General features: G+C 57.7%; 2 protein-coding genes across 2 annotated transcripts; one reads left to right on the forward strand and one right to left on the reverse strand.

Annotated features, from left to right (window-relative positions):
• Positions 1–30: 30 nt before the first annotated feature.
• BTK (Bruton tyrosine kinase) lies at positions 31–10565 on the reverse strand. Its single transcript, XM_074147174.1, has 20 exons — positions 10550–10565; positions 10276–10343; positions 8279–8461; positions 8064–8162; positions 7736–7804; positions 7078–7159; positions 5486–5614; positions 5314–5381; positions 4599–4780; positions 4232–4294; positions 3919–3973; positions 3537–3619; positions 3306–3433; positions 3141–3215; positions 2641–2812; positions 2151–2367; positions 1440–1504; positions 836–954; positions 546–703; positions 31–415 (listed from the first exon to the last, which is right to left on the reverse strand). Exons 1-20 carry the CDS (start codon positions 10563–10565, stop codon positions 344–346), a joined length of 2103 nt encoding a protein of 700 aa, XP_074003275.1. The 3' UTR covers positions 31–343.
• Positions 10566–12171: 1606 nt separating this feature from the next.
• On the forward strand, positions 12172–15102 carry RPL36A (ribosomal protein L36a). The gene is made up of 5 exons (XM_074147182.1): positions 12172–12191; positions 12534–12639; positions 12823–12890; positions 14570–14692; positions 14777–15102. The coding sequence occupies exons 1-5, from the start codon at positions 12189–12191 to the stop codon at positions 14795–14797; spliced, it is 321 nt and encodes a 106-aa protein (XP_074003283.1). The 5' UTR covers positions 12172–12188; the 3' UTR covers positions 14798–15102.
• Positions 15103–16007: the final 905 nt, after the last annotated feature.

The following is a 16007-nucleotide window of genomic DNA, read 5'->3' on the forward strand; positions in this document are numbered from 1 at the left end:
CGCGGCGGCAGCCGGGGAGGCGTCGGCCTTGGGAACCGTTTATTGTGCACAGGCCCGGCCCGCCGCCGCCTGCACCGTGGCCCTGTGGGGCCAACCGGCACCGGCCCCCGCCTCTGTCCTTGGCTGCGAGGGGCCCTGCCGGTGACAGGGGCAGCGGTGGCGGCCGTGAGGGCCCCTCAGGCCCCTGCTAGTCCGGGGGGTGGCCAGTGCCGTGTCTGTGAGGTGTTGAGGTACCCTCCGGTGCGCAGGGCCGTTCCGGCGGGCGGTGGGGCAGCGCCAGCCCAATGGTACCAGCCAGCAGCAGCAGGCGGGGATCGACGGGCCGGGCCGGCCCAGCCAGGGGTCAGGGCTCCTCGTCCGTGATGTCCCGGATGCTGCCCAGCAGCACGGTGAAGGTGGGACGCTCCTCGGCCTTCTGTCGTGCGAGAACCGGGAGCCCTGCTGGAGCCTGCCGGCCACCCCCACTGCTCCCCGAGGAGCCGCAGAGCCCCCATCAGCCCCACCAGGGCAGTTCGGGGTAATCACTGAGGGTGAGAGCAACTTACCTCATGCCAGCAGCTGTACATGATGGCGTAGACCCGCTCCGAGGCCTGCTGCGGCCGGTAGAGACGCAGGCCTTGGATGACGTGCTCTGTTGTCTCGCTGTTATTAAACCTCTCATAAGGCATCTTCCCCAGAGAGTAAACTTCCCACATCAGAACTCCTGTTACAGGAAATGGCGGGGACAGTTCATGGCATGGCGGCGCCTCTGCCCGAAGCTGGTTTGCAGAGGAGCAAACTATTATGGGGGCACCCTCTCCTCCCAACCTCTGGGTCATTAGTGCCACGCTCTTACCAAAAGCCCAGACGTCAGACTTGCTGCTGAACTTGCTGTAGAGAAGCACTTCAGGGGGAGACCACCGCACTGGAAACTTTGACCCCATGGAGCTTGTATACTCATCATCTAGAACATACCTGCAGCAGATTAATGGATCAGGGTGGATCTTGGATCTTGGATCTTGGATTTCACATTTCACTCCTCCAGGCAACTGACCAAGCCCAAAAGGACTCGACAGCTCTGAGTGACCAGAGGTTGCACTCTGCAACTGGCAGAAATATCCCTTTGCAAACAAGTATAGGTTAGTCAAAAGCGGGGAAGGGATAGAGTGACACAGAAGCACGGCAAAAAGGGGATGTGGAGAGAAAGCTGCAGCCAGGAGACCAGAGGTGGGGGAAAGAAGAAGCAAAAAGAGGGGGAAAGAGGATGGAGGAAGTAAGAAAGAGATGGTAGAAAGTGGAGAGGCAGAAGGTTGAGCCAGATAGATGAAGATGAAAGACAGAAGAAGATGGAGGAAAAGCAGAGCTGGAGGATGGTGCGGAAAGAGACTAAAGTGCAGAACAGACTGAAGGAGGAGATGGGGGATTGAGACAAGAGGGTGACACAGATATATCTACCAGACCTGGAAAGCCCAAAATCTGATACTTTCACGATTCCTTGGTCGTTCACCAAACAGTTGCGAGCAGCCTGTGAACGGAGAGATGGAGGCAGTCACTCCTACCTGCTCCTGCCTCTACCATCTGGAACTTCCTCTTGCTCCCACCCACTTAACACTTTTCCTCGCTTTGTCCTGCAGGTTCACCTGGATTGGGGCAAGCTACAAAGTCCTCAACAAAGATAGCAAGAGAGACCTCCAGGCACCCTGTTTATCTATGAAGGGGTGACTTCCTGGGCGGGATTTTGCCTGAACAAAGCAGCACCAGAGGAGATCAGGTACGGCACCATGCAGGACTGCAAGCTGGCAATGCCAGCCCAAGGCCTGACAAACTGCAGGCTCAGCTTTTCACAGGGGTCGAGAGATCCCTTTTCATGTCTGAGCCAGCAATGCTGCCTGTGCTGCCTAACACAAACCCTGCCCTAGCCACAAATGTGTTTCCTGTCCCCTGGAAAGCTACTTAGTCCTGCTTTTTCCTTAATCTCTGATAACTTGCTGCAGAGCAGTGACTTCAGAGCATCCCGCCCATGCTCAGGTGGGCAGAGAAGCTTAGAGGGATGTTCTGCAGAGAAGGCTGCAGGGCTGCCTCTCCTCATGTTGATGAATTAGCTGGACCCTGTCTAGGACATGCTGTGGGTGTCACTGAGCTGAAGATGTGTCCTTCAGCCACAGCCCTACCAGGTCTCGGTGCAGGAACTGCTTGGATTCCAGGTACTCCATAGCTTCACAGACATCCTTGCACATCTCCAGCAGCTCGGCAGGCTGGAACCGCCGGCGAGTTTCCCTCAGGAAGTTCAGGAGACAGCCGTTGGCCATGTACTCAGTGATGATGAAGATGGGACGCTGCTTGGTGCAGACCCCGTAGAGCTGCACCAGCTTCTCATGAGATAGGTTCCTGTGTTGGGGACAAGAAGGGCAATTCTGAGCATCTAGAAGGCCAAGCAGAAAAAGAAGCATCTCTGAATAAAGAGAGTTTGGAAAGGGAAGGCGTTCCTGGCCCAGCTGACGGTGGAAAAGCTTACTGGGGAATCAGCACAAAGGCAGTAAGTTCTCAGATGCATTTTGCAGAGTATGAGGCTGCCTGAGATTGTCCCTCCACATCACCCAGGAGAGCAGCCATTCTGGCAAGGGATATCCAGCACTGACCTGCAGGCTGCTTACCACTTACATCATGACTTTGGCTTCGTCGATAAACTCATCCTCTGACATGGAGCCCTCCCTGATCATCTTGATAGCAACGTCGTACTGGCCTCTCCATTTCCCGTATTTCACCACGCCAAACTGCCCTGTCCCCAGTTCCTTCAGGAAGGTCAGATCCTTCGGGTCAATCTCCCACGACCCTAGGACAGAGAGCGTGAGCATAATGTGGGTGCAGGTGACCTCCCTGCAGGGTGCTCCCAAGTCATCTGATCTAGCAAGCCCAAGAAGAGCTCACGAGCATGTGCTGGCTGAAAAAAACATCCCCAGAAATCCACAAAATCTGAGACCTGTTCCTCACAGGACAGGGAGTAAAGTAGCTTGTGGCATCTCTTGGCCAGCACTGTCACCAGAGGGCCAGTGAGTGTTAGGAAGCGATTCCTGGGAAGGCTGTGAGGCCTGCTGCCATGGGACAGCCAGGATCCCAGCCCCTGCAACCAGGGAACTGTGAGGTAGCCCAGGCCAGCTTACCGTAGCCAAGGCCAGCTGTGGAAGGAGCACTTTTCTGGTGTGGAGACACGGGGTACTTCAGTCTGGATATGAGCCCTGAAACGCAAAAAGGTAGATTGCCACACTGCGCTTACTGTTGTGTCAGTATAAACACTGCTGGCCTCACTCTGTCCCCCAAACACTGACCGCCAGAGTTGTGCTGATGGTACGTGATGAGCTCCGGGATGGTGTTGAACAGGTGCTTTTCTGCCAGGTAATACTGATTCTGGGGGGTGCAGTATACAACGTAATGGCGGATCGTGCCTTGGGGGTCTCTGGAGAGACAGTACATGGGGTCAGTGGCATAGGGAGGGTGAGGGATGTCTGGGGGGGGGTGGGCCTCTGAGGTAGGAACAAGCTGTTCTTAAATCCACTTACACAGAGGACTTGGCATAGACGGAGACAGTGTATTTCCCTGTCTTGCTGGTGGAGTCTCGAACAATGAAGCCTCCTTCCTTCCCCTAAAACAGAAAGGGGAGAGGGGACGGGGTGGTTGTAGGGAGCTGTGACTGTAAGAGGCAATAGTTAAAGTGAGTGAAGATCACAGCATGGCTGGAGAGGGTGTGATAAGTCAGAGGAATCCTACTGCCAGTCCCTGCCCAGGGACCACCTCCCAAAGTGCCTGCCAGGAGGAGGTCACGTTGGGGTAGAGATGGTTCCTGGGGCTGTTGGGGTGACACTCCCCTCCCAGTGCAAGCCAGGGTTGGTCCTTTCTTTCTGGGTGTGTAGAAAGGACCCAGCCTCAGGAGTCAACACTTACCTCCTGTTTCAGCAGTTGCTCTGCTTGGCTCCGAGTAATATTCTTTGAGTACCACCTGGAATAGGGACACAGCTGTCAGGGAGATCACCGCAGCCACCACTGTCCCCAGCCTGGTCTGACCCTGGCCCAGACAGGACAGGCAGTGCAGGAAGCAGGGCACGGATGGCTGTCATGGGGCCAGAGGCTCTTGAAGGGTGTGCAAGAGGGATGGCAACCCAGCCAGGCTCGCAGGCTGCGTAAGTTAACAGAACTGAATTTAAATAGTCTCTGACCAAGCACAACTTGCCACGTCCATGCACCTTCTCTTACTCACTCAAAGATCTCCAGGGAATTGCTGGTTTCAGTGACATAGTTGCTGGGGATGTATCCTTCCCTCCTGCAGGAGAAAAGGGGCTGGTCACACACTGATGGAGAAGGCCAAGGGGAAAGCAGGTTCCTGTCCCAGAAGGCTGAGTAGAAATGGGCTCAAAAACCTTGGCGCAAACCTGTTTGGGTTCATGCTTGGGGAGGGCTGATATCACAGCCTGCTTCAGTCCCCCTCACTCTCCTCATGTGCCATCCCACACGGGATCCTACAGGCAGGCAGGCTGTCCTAACCTCTGCAACTTGCCCACCAGTGCCTTGGCACCAGGAGAGGGAACTGCTATGGGGCGAGTGCCGTGGGCGGTGGGAGGTCTTACCCGTTCTTGTCACGGGCTTTCCACCAGGGCAGGTGGCTTTCCTCCAGGATGAAGTATTCCTCTCCCTTCTGCAGTTGCAGGTCCTGTACGTTCATCGGCAGGTAGTTGTAGAGGGCCACCACCTTCTTCATCTCACCTGCTGCGCTGGGGGCTGGCTCAGGGGGTAGGGGCTTCATCACCATCTTCCCCAGAGTGAGGGAGAGTGTAAGACATGGTGAGGCTGGCAGACACACTGTTTCCCAGGTGAGACCCTCCCCAGGTCTGGCAGGGCAGTGGGCTCAGGCCAGGTCAGTGCAGCGTTTGTCTCAGCTCCCACATGTATTTCCACCGGGAGACCAATTCCCCCCCAGCACTTTTTATTGCAATATTTCCTTCTTGGAGACCCATCCTCACAAAAGATAAGTGTTTTCTCTATATCTTTTGGCTTAACCCATGACTCCCCCACCCTATATCAGGGCTTCTCTATCCTCCCAGCTGTGCCTTTGGACCCTCAGGGGTGAGGTCATTTGACTTTCCTTCAGACCTTTGGGCTCCGTCCCCTGGTTCAAGCTCCTTCTGCCTTAGAGGACCATCTTGACATCCCTCTCCGGAGCACAGCCCTGGCCTATATATCTCTGAGCACAGCGCTGTCAGTCACTGGATGTGTTGGCTTTTCCCAGGTAGACCTTTTCTTAGACACCTTGGAGCAAACCCACATGCTGACACTGGCCCCTACCTGGTCCTCCTCAGGAGTGGGAGGAAGAGGCTTCTTTGTCTTGCGATGTGACCTCCCAACTTTTAAACCTTCAGAACAGAAAAGGGACTAAGGTGAGAAGAGATCCCCAGCATTGTGCTGTGGTCGTCCCCAGGGGCTGGGGACAGGGCAGGGAGGGTGCCCAGTGTCTTACTGCCGTTCCTGCTCTCCAGGATCTGGCAGCCCATGGCGTTCTTGGCTGTCTGGGAGCAGCACAGGTACTGGCCATCGATCCAGAAGCAGGGGTGATACTTCTGTACCAGGTCGCTGTTGTACCGGATCACTGTGGCAGAGGAGGGGAGATGTGTGTGACCCGGGGCTGTGGCCCCAGCCCGCTGCAGGGAGCCCTCTGCTCCCTGAATGCAGATGATCATCCCCAATAAATTATTTCAACCTCTGCTGTGCTACTCATACATAGTCGCCCTGCTCTTTGGGTTTCCCTCAGCTCATCACTTGTGTTTCGGTGCTGCAGCTACACAAACCCTGTCCCATGAAATCTCTACCTCAAGGAGGGACAGGCCTTTCAGATTAAAAGGTCTTCAGCAGCTCTGCAAATGGACACATACATGAGGTTGCAGGGCCAGGTCCTGCTGTGACCAGCCCTCCTGCCAGCCAAAACGTCCAGCATCCCTCACGCTGCTCAGAGACTTCCCTTGCTGGGAGACTGCTCCCTTGTCTGGCAGGCACTGATCAGCTTCCTTATTCTTCTCCCCAAGCTAAAGGGACAACTGGATGTGCCTAAACACCACCGCATCGTGGTGCTGGCCCACAACAGCTCCATGGGGTGCAGAGACCCCCTTCTCTGGTGGTGCAGGATGAGGGCATCCCAGCAGCAAAAGGCCAACATTTTCTCTCCCCTTTTCCCCTGTGGATTTTATACTGGCTTCAGCTGCCACAGCAACCCCCCTCCCGTAGCAGGGAAGTGGGGAGAGGGCTGGCTGCCAGCCGGGGCAGAGCAGCAGGGCTCTCGTGAAGTAACCAACTTCCCCGTTATCTCCTCTGCTCTGCTTCCGCCTCACTGGGACAAACTTCCCTGTGTCAATTTGAGCAGCTAATCTCGCCCCACCAGCACAAACCCACAAAAAGATACACATGTACCAAGAGACTCATATGGGCAGCTCCAGCTGATTTCAGCCGATTGCAAGCACCCGAGCCCTGCTGCGCAGTGTGGCTGCAAGACGCTCTCAGCTCAAGGAGGTAGCACCCATGCAGCTGAGCATTAGCTCAGCAGCACCAGTCAAGGCTTGGGGTGGTTTGGGAGACGCTCCCTGGCTTCCAGCAGGCTTTTTGTCCGTGTGTCCTAAAGCACTGGTTGCTCTACCCTTGTCTTGCATGCCAGTACAGCTGCGTGGCCGCATCTGCTGTTTCCTCTTGCCCTCAATAACTTCTGAGCCTGCTCGAGCTAATTCAGAGCAGGCTTGTGAGAGGGCAAGAAGCCTCAGCCGAGGTGGCTGCGGTGCTGCAGAAATCAGAGGATAACAGAGGTGAGTGTCCACCTCCTCCGGGCAGGAGCAGCTGGTGCCAGTCAGCTCAGGGATGTTAGGGAGCGTGCATGTGAGGGCATAGCTTTACCGGTGTGCTGGTCACAGGAAAAGTTTCTAATCAGCACTCGCTCTTCCGTAGACATAGGATAATGTAACCATGAGATAGCGAGCCCCCGGAAACCCGGCACTCTGCATCGTGACACATGCACAGCCAATTGCTCGTGTTTGCTTTCCGAGGGAGCCACAGAGTCCCCAAACTCACCGCTCTTCAGCTGATGGATCCAGCGTTTGCGCAATTCCTCCGTTGGGGAGAAAACGTAGAGGGGCCCTTCGTCATATACCACCTGCAGGATCACATGCCTCAGTACCCCTGCCTGGGGGTCTCCCGGGGAGGATGGGGGGAGCCGAGGCTTATGGCCACCCAGAGCAGCCGGTGCAGAGTACAAGCCGTGCTGGTGTGTGCTGGCCCCTCACGGTGCTCACGGGACCGTAACGGAGAGGTTATAAATAAGCCCCCTCCCCCGAGACTTTCCACTTCCTTCTCTAACTTTCGGTGTGTTGGGGGCCACACTGGGTGGCAGCAGGGGCAGGCAGCTGGGTTGGGGGCTGAGCGGGCAGCTGGCAGACAGCATCCCTCCAGCATCAGCCAGGGGACCGAACGGAGCAGGAGAGAGCTCAGAAGCAGGTTTCCATCTAAGTAGTCTCCTTAAATAGAGCTGTCCCATTCCTCGGGGCTCACAGAGGCTCACCCGCCTGCCCCACGCAGCGCAGAGAGCAGCAGGGCGTCCCTGAACAGCTGAGTGACACCTGGCACTGGGGCAGCGATGCTGTGTTTGGCCCCAGATCCCTCTGGGGCCTCCCCCCAGCACCCTGCAGCCAGGCAGAGTGGATCAGCAAAGGGGGTGCAGTTGAGGACTTACCTGGAAGGGGTAGGGGAACCGTTCGATGATTGAGATCTGCTCCATGTTGTTGTGTTCCTCTCCTTTCCTCTGGAAGAGAGAGGCAGAGACAGACGCTGGCATCCTGCTGCTCAGCTGCTGGCACCTCTCCTGGTACCCATAGCCTTTGGCGTCCCCCTGCTCCCCCTGCCCTGCATCAAGGCAGACCCCTGGCGTGCAACAGGCTGTGGGTGCTGAGCCCCCCCAGGCCAAGCAGGGCTGTCCCCCATTCCCACCACTCCAGGGCAGCGTAACTCTCACTACTCCCCCAGCGAGGGGACAGGGGAACACAAGCGGGGACCTTCCTCACCGGGACCTGCCGCTCAGGAGGAGGATTGTTTTCAGGCATCACCGTCTCCACACAGGTGATCTTCTCAATGTCCACTGAGCCCTTCTTGCTGCCCCGGCGCTGCAAGAGACAGGATTGGTTCAAACGATTGCCAAGAGGGAGACCCGGGGAGACTTAAGGACATCTGGTGACCCATGGGGCCTGCCATGGCACAGCCCCTGGGGCTGCCAACTCACCCCCCGCTCAAAGTCATACTCGTAGTAAGACAGCTTGCTCTCTGTCAACAGGAACAGGCGCTTCTTGAAGTTGAGGGGAGACGTTTTCTTCTTCTGCTGCGAGCGCTTCAAGAAGATGCTCTCCAGGATGACGCTGGCCATGTCGGCCTCCCCAGCCTCCTCCGCGCCGTGCTCGCCGGATTGCTGTGGGCAGGACAACAGCGACAGGGAGCTTGCTGAGCCGCAAACCTGCTGACCGCTGGACCTTGCTCAGGTACTCTCTCGCCCCTGCCTGAGGAGCAGCCAGGGGGTGGTGGAACCCCCACAGGGTCAATCAGCTGAAGAGGTGTGCAGGCAGGTCCATGTAGAGTATTTATGATGTGACCTCTCCCTTCCTGTCCCTTCTCCAATGCCAGGCTGCAGACCAAGCCCCCACCCGGCTGGCTTCGGCTGTGAGAAGTGTAGCCCCAGGGAGGAGCACAGAGCCTGAGCAGTGACACCCAGCAGGCTCCCTCCTCCCCTCCAACATCATGTGTGTGTGTTTATGTGGGCCGTTTCCTCCTGCCACACCGCAGGCGCTTCGTGCCGGGGACGTGCTGACATGGCAGTGTGTAAGGGACGGCCGCGGGAGGCCAGTCCCTAAAAAGTTGTGGGTAGGTCCTGGCCCTCAAATAGCCACAGTGCTGTGCTGCCAAGGGCACTGAGTGGCCCTAAAGTCATCCTTCTCCTTTGCATCCATGGAGCCTGCAGGAGTGCAGGGAGGGTGCTCAGCCCTCTTTCCTTCCCCTGTGAGCCGTGCTCGCAGTGGCCAGGCTCAAAGGGCTGCCTCCAGCCAGCAAGCAGAGGGGTTCAATTCCCCTAGCCCTCCTCAGCGAAGCCCTCCTGAGCTTCTCCAGGGACTAGCAGGAAAGCACTCAGATGAGAGCCCTGCATCCCACTGCTGCCCTGCCTTCACGGGGGCTGGAAATCCACCCTGGCCCATCTCTTGGAGCAGCCTGTCCATCTTGCCCTGTGCTCCTCCATGTTGCACCCCAGACGGTTCCAGCACCACACAGAACTGCATGGTCAGAGATGTGGGCTTCTCCTCCGAGGGCTATAACCAACACCTGACTCCAGCCTGGACCCAACAGGGACCTGATGAGCTTTGTGGAGCCACTGCTGAACTGTGATCCCCCGGATCCCTCCTCCACGACTCCTGCCCTGACCACCTACATGCCCTGCTCCAGGTCCACATTGTTCCCTTTTTTCTCCTGCAAATACAGCTTTGGAGGGAAACCTGGGAGAAGCTGTTTCCCTCCCCTGCTGCCTGCAGCCCGTCTCCTCCAGGGGAGGCTCAGAGGTGGGCCAGAGCAGGGGTTGAGCCCCCACTACCCGGCTGGGCAGCCCATCCACTCCCCCCATGCAGGAGGCAGGCATTGGCATGCTCGTGACAGGGACCAGGTGCAGACAAAAGATGCCAGGAGCTGGTCCCACCGGCTGTGCCTCTCTCCAGGGCATGCCCCAGCCCAGCGGCAGGAGCAGGGGTGTCCCCCCCTCAGCTGGCAATGCCCAGCCCCTCCCAGCAGGGTCCCCCCCTCCCAGGGTCTCTCCTTCCCTCCCCTTGTGGCCCTCATGGCTCAGGCCTTTATGGCTTGTTTGGGTGGTTAAAAAAAACCCAAACAACAAACCCTTCAAAAATGAGTCATTGGAGTGATTTAGAAAAAACAGCAGCTTTCACTGGCTGCTCCAGGCCTGGAGGCTTCTAGAGGGAGCTGGGGTCCCTGCTGGGGACAGACAGGTGACTGGGGTGGCTACTGACCCCAGACTTCTGGCGGGGTGGTGGGCAAGCCCAGAGTGACCCCAACATCCCCCTGTAGCCCAGTGCCTCAGTTTCCCTAGCCATAAAATGTGGCTGCTGCTCTTGTGTCCAAGAGCAAGAGGATTTCCATTGCACCCTCGACGCACAGGGGGGCTGAGCAGAGCAGCCCTGGGAGCTCCAGCTCCCCCCGACTGCAGTGCTGGGTCCCCAGAAGCTTTACCTTGAGTCTCAGCAGCTGTGTCACCGCCAGCAGTGCCGGGCAGATGGGACACGTCCTTGCTGTGTCCTCTGGGACAGTGCCATCAGAGAGGAAAGAATGAAGAATGATGAGTATCTCAGAGGGCTGTTCTGCCCCAGCATGGCACAGCCACCCTGTCCCCAGTGCTGCCTCCTTGTCCCCAGCATAGCATAGCCTCCCTCTTCCTGGCACTGCCACCGTCCCCGCTCTGTCCCCTGCTTGTCCTTTGGGGTGGTGGGTGCCCCGTGGGACTCACCCCCGCAGCCAGCCATCGCTTCTGTGCTGAGACACGAGTAGGTGGGTGGATGCATGTCCTGTGTGTTGTCCCCCCCCAGCTAATGTGACTTCCTGTCACTGTCACACCTCGGCCAAACGTGCTCTGACACCCCAGGGGCCCCGGGGCCCGGCACACCAGACACTGTGCCCCACTGTGGTCCCAGGGCCACCCCCTCCACCCTGCAGGCAGGTTCCCTGGCCCCTGCCCGTGTCCTGCTAAGGAGCCGAGCCTGCCTGCCACCGCTGCTTGATGGGGGGCTGGCGGGGGGCTGGCACGCTCGAGGCAAGCGGGAAGGGCGACAAGGGGTCTGGGAGTGACAAACTCCACAGACCCTGTGTTTCAGGTGCAGCTTGGAGGTGCCAAAAAGGAAAGGTGGGAAGGGAGAGACTCGGGAACAAACCCGGAGCTGCTCCCCAGCAGCGCCCACTGCAAAAAGCACCAGCAAGGAACAGTCAAAGGCACTGTCAGCGCCCTGACCCCCTGCTCTGCAGCACCCCGGGGGTCCCTGGCACCCATGCACCACCCTGAACCCCCTGCTGCAGTGCACCCCCGCAGCCCCCAGCACCCCTACACCTCCCCCCGCCACCCTGCTCTGCTGTCCCATGGCACTGCGGCCCCATGGCAGCTGTACCAGTGGCGGCCAGTCGCCGCCTGCTCAGGGCCGGCTGGGCTGTGAGATGAGGCTGAGCCCCCCCCCGCGTTGGGCTCTCCCACCCCCGGGCAGGCGTCACGGCCCCCGGCATAGCCGAGAAGGTCAGCAGAGGTGCGAGGCCACGAGCAGGCGCCGCATGGCGGCTCTCCCCCAGCGACGTTAATGGTGCCGCCACTTCCCTCGTGGTCCCCGCGTCACTCCGTGCCGGGACATGTCTCCCCGGGACCCCCGCACCCCACCGCACTCACCGAGCCCTCCCGCCGCCGCTCCGGCCGACCGGGGTCCCGCTGTGCCCGCTGCCCCGTGCCCGCCCGAGCGGCCCAGGCCGGCGGGTCGGGGTGGCTGTGGCGGCGGGGAGGTGGCAGGCACGGCGGGGTCGGCCACGCAGGGAGGAAGGACGGGGCCGGCCACCCCCACCCTTTCGGTTCCCCTTTTTTGGGTTTCTGACTCAAAAGCAGCAGCTGTGTTTCCTCCTGGAGACAGGCCGGGCCATCTCCATGGGGCTACCGGGGCTCTGGCTGCCCGCCACGCAGAGGGGACGGGGGGTCTGGACGTGGCGCCAGGGGTGCAGGCTCGGGACGTGCGGACTGGGGTTCAGGACCGGGGCTGGGGGGCGAGTGGGGGGCAGCGCCATGTTCCTGCCGCCCTCCTGCCCCAGCTCCCCACCTCCCACACCCTGCGCACCCCACAGACCCCCCCCGCCCCAGGCACCCCCTGCCACTCCCACAGCGACGTACCCCCTATCCCTCGTACCCCCTCCCATCCCTCGTATCCCCCCCCATCCCTCGTACCCCCCAACACCCGCATCCCCACCCCGTGCCCCCCATTCCGCCGCCCCCGCACTCCTCCCACCGCTAGGGGGCGCTGCACGCCCGCCTCTCTATGGTCGTTGTCCCGCCCCCTTCCTCCCCCCGCATCTGCTTCCGCTTCCGGGGCGCTCTTTCTCTTCGGGACGCCGTCGACAAGATGGTGAGCGCTGGCGGCAACGGGATGTGGGCCCGGCTCCATCTGTCGCCATCCGCCCCGGCGGCGGCTCGCTTCGCCCGGCCGAGGTGCCGGTCGCCGCGGTGGGCGCTTGGCCGGCGGCTGGGGCGGCGGGGAGAGGCCGTAGGGCCGGGATGGTGGGGCAGGGCCTCCCCGAGGGGAGGGGAAGGGAAGGGAAGGGAAGGGAAGGGAAGGGAAGGGAAGGGAAGGGAAGGGAAGGGCGGCCGGGTTGCGCTCGGTAGCGCCGGGGCCAGGAGGCCGCCGGAACGCGGCGTGGCGTCTCTCTAGCTCCTGGCCCTGCCGACCGACTTTTTCCTGCCTTTCCAGGTGAACGTCCCGAAAACCCGTCGGACCTACTGCAAGAAGTGCGGCAAGCACCAGCCGCACAAAGTCACCCAGTACAAGAAGGGGAAGGAGTCCCTTTACGCCCAGGGTAGGGACGGGCATAGCTCGGGGGAGTTGCGTGGGGCCCGGGTGGTCGTGGGTGGTGGTTATGGGCGAATATGGGGCTGTAGGAGAAGGGAGGGATGATGCCTACTAGGGGTCAGTAAGAGTGCCAGTTGCACTTGTAACATGCCTGGAGTTGTTGCCTAAACAGAGCCGTTTCTTCCCGTAGGAAAAAGACGCTACGACAGGAAGCAAAGTGGCTATGGGGGCCAGACAAAGCCCATCTTCCGTAAGAAGGTGAGTGCTGCTCCTGCAAGCAGGACCTGAAACCATCTTGGCAATTCACATGCCTGGCTGAAGAGGGACACTTCAGCCTCCTGCGGCCTTGTGGTCCTGTGCTCAAGGTGTGTTACGGTAGCTCTGTGCTGGCACTGCTTTCCAGGCGGTGTGAGATCCACATCTGCTCATCTTCCCGGCTGGTCCTGTCTCCTGTAGATGCTCCTTTTTTGGCCGGAGTGATGTAGCATGTGTTTTGCAGAGCAGGTTCTGGGGGAGCCTTGATGCTGTAGGGGAGCAGGGTCTTACTGGAAGTGATGCTTTTAAGGAAAGGAGTGTTTTCCTCATATTTTCCAAAGGAGAGGAGTACGGCGAAGGGAAAGGGAGCCCGCCGCTTGCTTTCCCTGCATTCTTGAAGAGTCAGTATTTTATGGCTGAAACTTGCTGCTGGGTTTGTGAGGCTCCGCATAGTGAGGCTGCCTTCACTGACAAGGGTATATGCGACTCCTGGGGGTACCGCAGAACATGACATTGGTCTCTTGCAGTCGGCTGTCTCCAGGGAAATCCATATTGCTGAGTCAGTAACTGCTCTGCTAGACCTTTCCTGAGAGTCTGGAAGCAGCAGTGGAAGGGCAGCAGCGCATCCTGGTACAGATGAGTTGCAGAAACCTGCTGCTGTCACCCTTCCTCTTCACTGCGGCTACCTGGGACTGTAGTCTTGCAGGATGTTTTCCCTCTGTCTCTCTATGTACCTCTTGCCAAGGAGTTGAGGGGGCAAAAGCTGTGGTATTTACAGCAGGGAAGCAAAACCGGATGGGCTGATTTGTTACGTTGGGTTTTTTTTGTGTAAACTGCTTATAGAGTTACTTGGCTTGTTGCTGGGAAGCTCTGGTGTTCTGGAGATGTTCAGGAAGTCTTCCAGCAAGAAGGAAAAAAAATAAAATAAATGAGACAGCAGATTTTCAAGTTGATTTTCTGCCAGGACGTGGGGAGAGTCTGCAGAAAATGCTTCCGCAAGCAGGGTACACGAAGCAGCCATGCTGCTCTCGCAGTTTGGCACTCTCCACCTGTACGTTGCCACCTCCATTTCTGTTTCTTCCCAGTCAGCACTATATGTATGATCAGCTGAGGCTTCTAACTGGTGGTTACAGCTCTGTCTAGCTGCTCCAGTAGCCTCACAACTTTGGGTTGTTCCTTTGCTAGTCTTTTGGGTGTCATCTTAGCTTCTCAGTAGCTGCGGGTCTGCGTTGAGCATGTTGTGTTGCTGCTCTTTCCAGGGAAAGTCTGTCAGTTGTGCTGCTTTCAGGTATTTCTCCTGCCCAGTTCTCTGCTGAGCTTCTGAGCAGTGTCAGTCTGTTCTCCCCCGCTGCAGAAGTGCCTGTTCCTTGGTGCGTTCACTGGCACAGGCTTCCTTCTAGCGAGGCTGATCTTGGCAGGGGACACCAGCCCTGCCCCACCAAATGGTTTTGTGTGTCCTTTATTGTGAAGGAACAGACCCACCATACTCCTGTACTGGTCCTTAAGGTGCTGCCTTGTTTTTAATGAAGGGAGCTGGACCGTGTTGGTAGTCTCTTTCTTTACACTGTGAGAAGAAGCTGCTGACTCTTCAGGAGCGCAGATAACGAGCTTTTCCTGAGAGTGGCAATTTGTCTGCTCGTGAACGTTTTGTTCATTGGTACGTTCTGCTCCTCTCCTCCCAGGCCAAGACCACAAAGAAGATTGTGCTGAGGCTGGAGTGCATGGAGCCCAACTGCAGGTCCAAGAGGATGCTGGCGATTAAGAGGTGCAAGCACTTTGAACTGGGAGGAGACAAGAAGAGAAAGGTAGGTTTGCGTACCCCGAGGGGCTGAGAAAGGGGGACAATGTTCAGTGGTGAATAAACTCGCTCTATCTCTTCCTTTTCACAGGGTCAGGTGATCCAGTTCTAAGCTCCATCCTACTGGTTGTATGGGCCATATTAAAGTATTTGGAGGTGATCCGTTGCTTGTTTCTGTGTATCTTCTCTTCTTGGTGGGGTGGGAGTTGCAAGTCCCAGCACCAGAAACGTGTTGCTTGCAAAGCTGCTTAGGAAATTAACAGTTTGTAATCTGAAGGTTTCTGGAAAAAAAAACCAAACCCTTCTGATGGCTAGGATGTCATTACTGTGTTACCAAGAGGTGTTTTACAATAAATGTAGGGCCTGAGGCTGTGATGGATTTTTGCACCGGTGGCCTCTCTGCCTGAGCGTTCTGCCACTGCTTTTCTCCATGGCTTATTTATGAGCTTCCATGGTAGAAGGCTGTCTCCAAAAGGGCCTCCTCTAAACTTCTGCAGCTTGTTTTCATTTAAAATAGTTCGTGTCTCTCTTACAGTGGTTCCATTTCAGGAATGCTATGATGAAGTTGAATTGTTAGATGAAGTAGTGGTTGGAAAAAAAAAAAACAACCCAAAAAACAAGCAGAGCTGCCCAAGTAGGCCTTTTTCTTCTCCAAGGCTGGAGAAGGAGAGGAGGTAAAACTTACTGGAGAGGCAGGTAAAATTCCTTGCACCCAGCAACGGTTTCGACGCATCAGGGACCAGAACAATCTGAACTCCCCCGAACAGCCCCTGCACTTGGCTGTAGGCCCCTCTTTAGAGAACGGGGAACAGTTGCACTGCCTTAAGGGGCAACGTGTGGGCAAAGGCCCTGGAGCAGCTAGTGGGTTTAGTACCGGGGGCTTCATCTGATGAAGTGTCACCCGCGCCATTAAGCGGTGGTTATGTGCTGTGGCTCAGCTGTGACCTGTGCGGTGGTTGTGAGTGTTATGGTAGCTCAGAGACAGGAGAGGGACAGCTTCGTGCCCGTGGCTCCCCCAGCTGCATGCTGTCACGCTGAAAGTGTTGGTGTGACAGGCCTCAGCTGCCTGCCCCTGGTGTCTGACTGCTGTTGGCACCTCTTGTTGGCATCTCCCTTAAAAGAAGCCCGAACACACCACTGAAGTTCTAAGTGAGCGTGACTGATGGGTAACTACGAGAGTGTGGTACATTGTAAGGCAGCCTACCCTGTGCTGTGATGGCATCAGCCACTGGAGGCAGCAAAATGCTGCCCGTGAGTAGGAAATCCCCTGTCAGCAGATGCTGGGAGCACAATGCGCAGCTCTCTCTTAAGAGTAACTTTCT

Source organism: Numenius arquata, chromosome 5, assembly GCF_964106895.1.
Source record: "Numenius arquata chromosome 5, bNumArq3.hap1.1, whole genome shotgun sequence".
NCBI lineage: Eukaryota > Metazoa > Chordata > Aves > Charadriiformes > Scolopacidae > Numenius > Numenius arquata.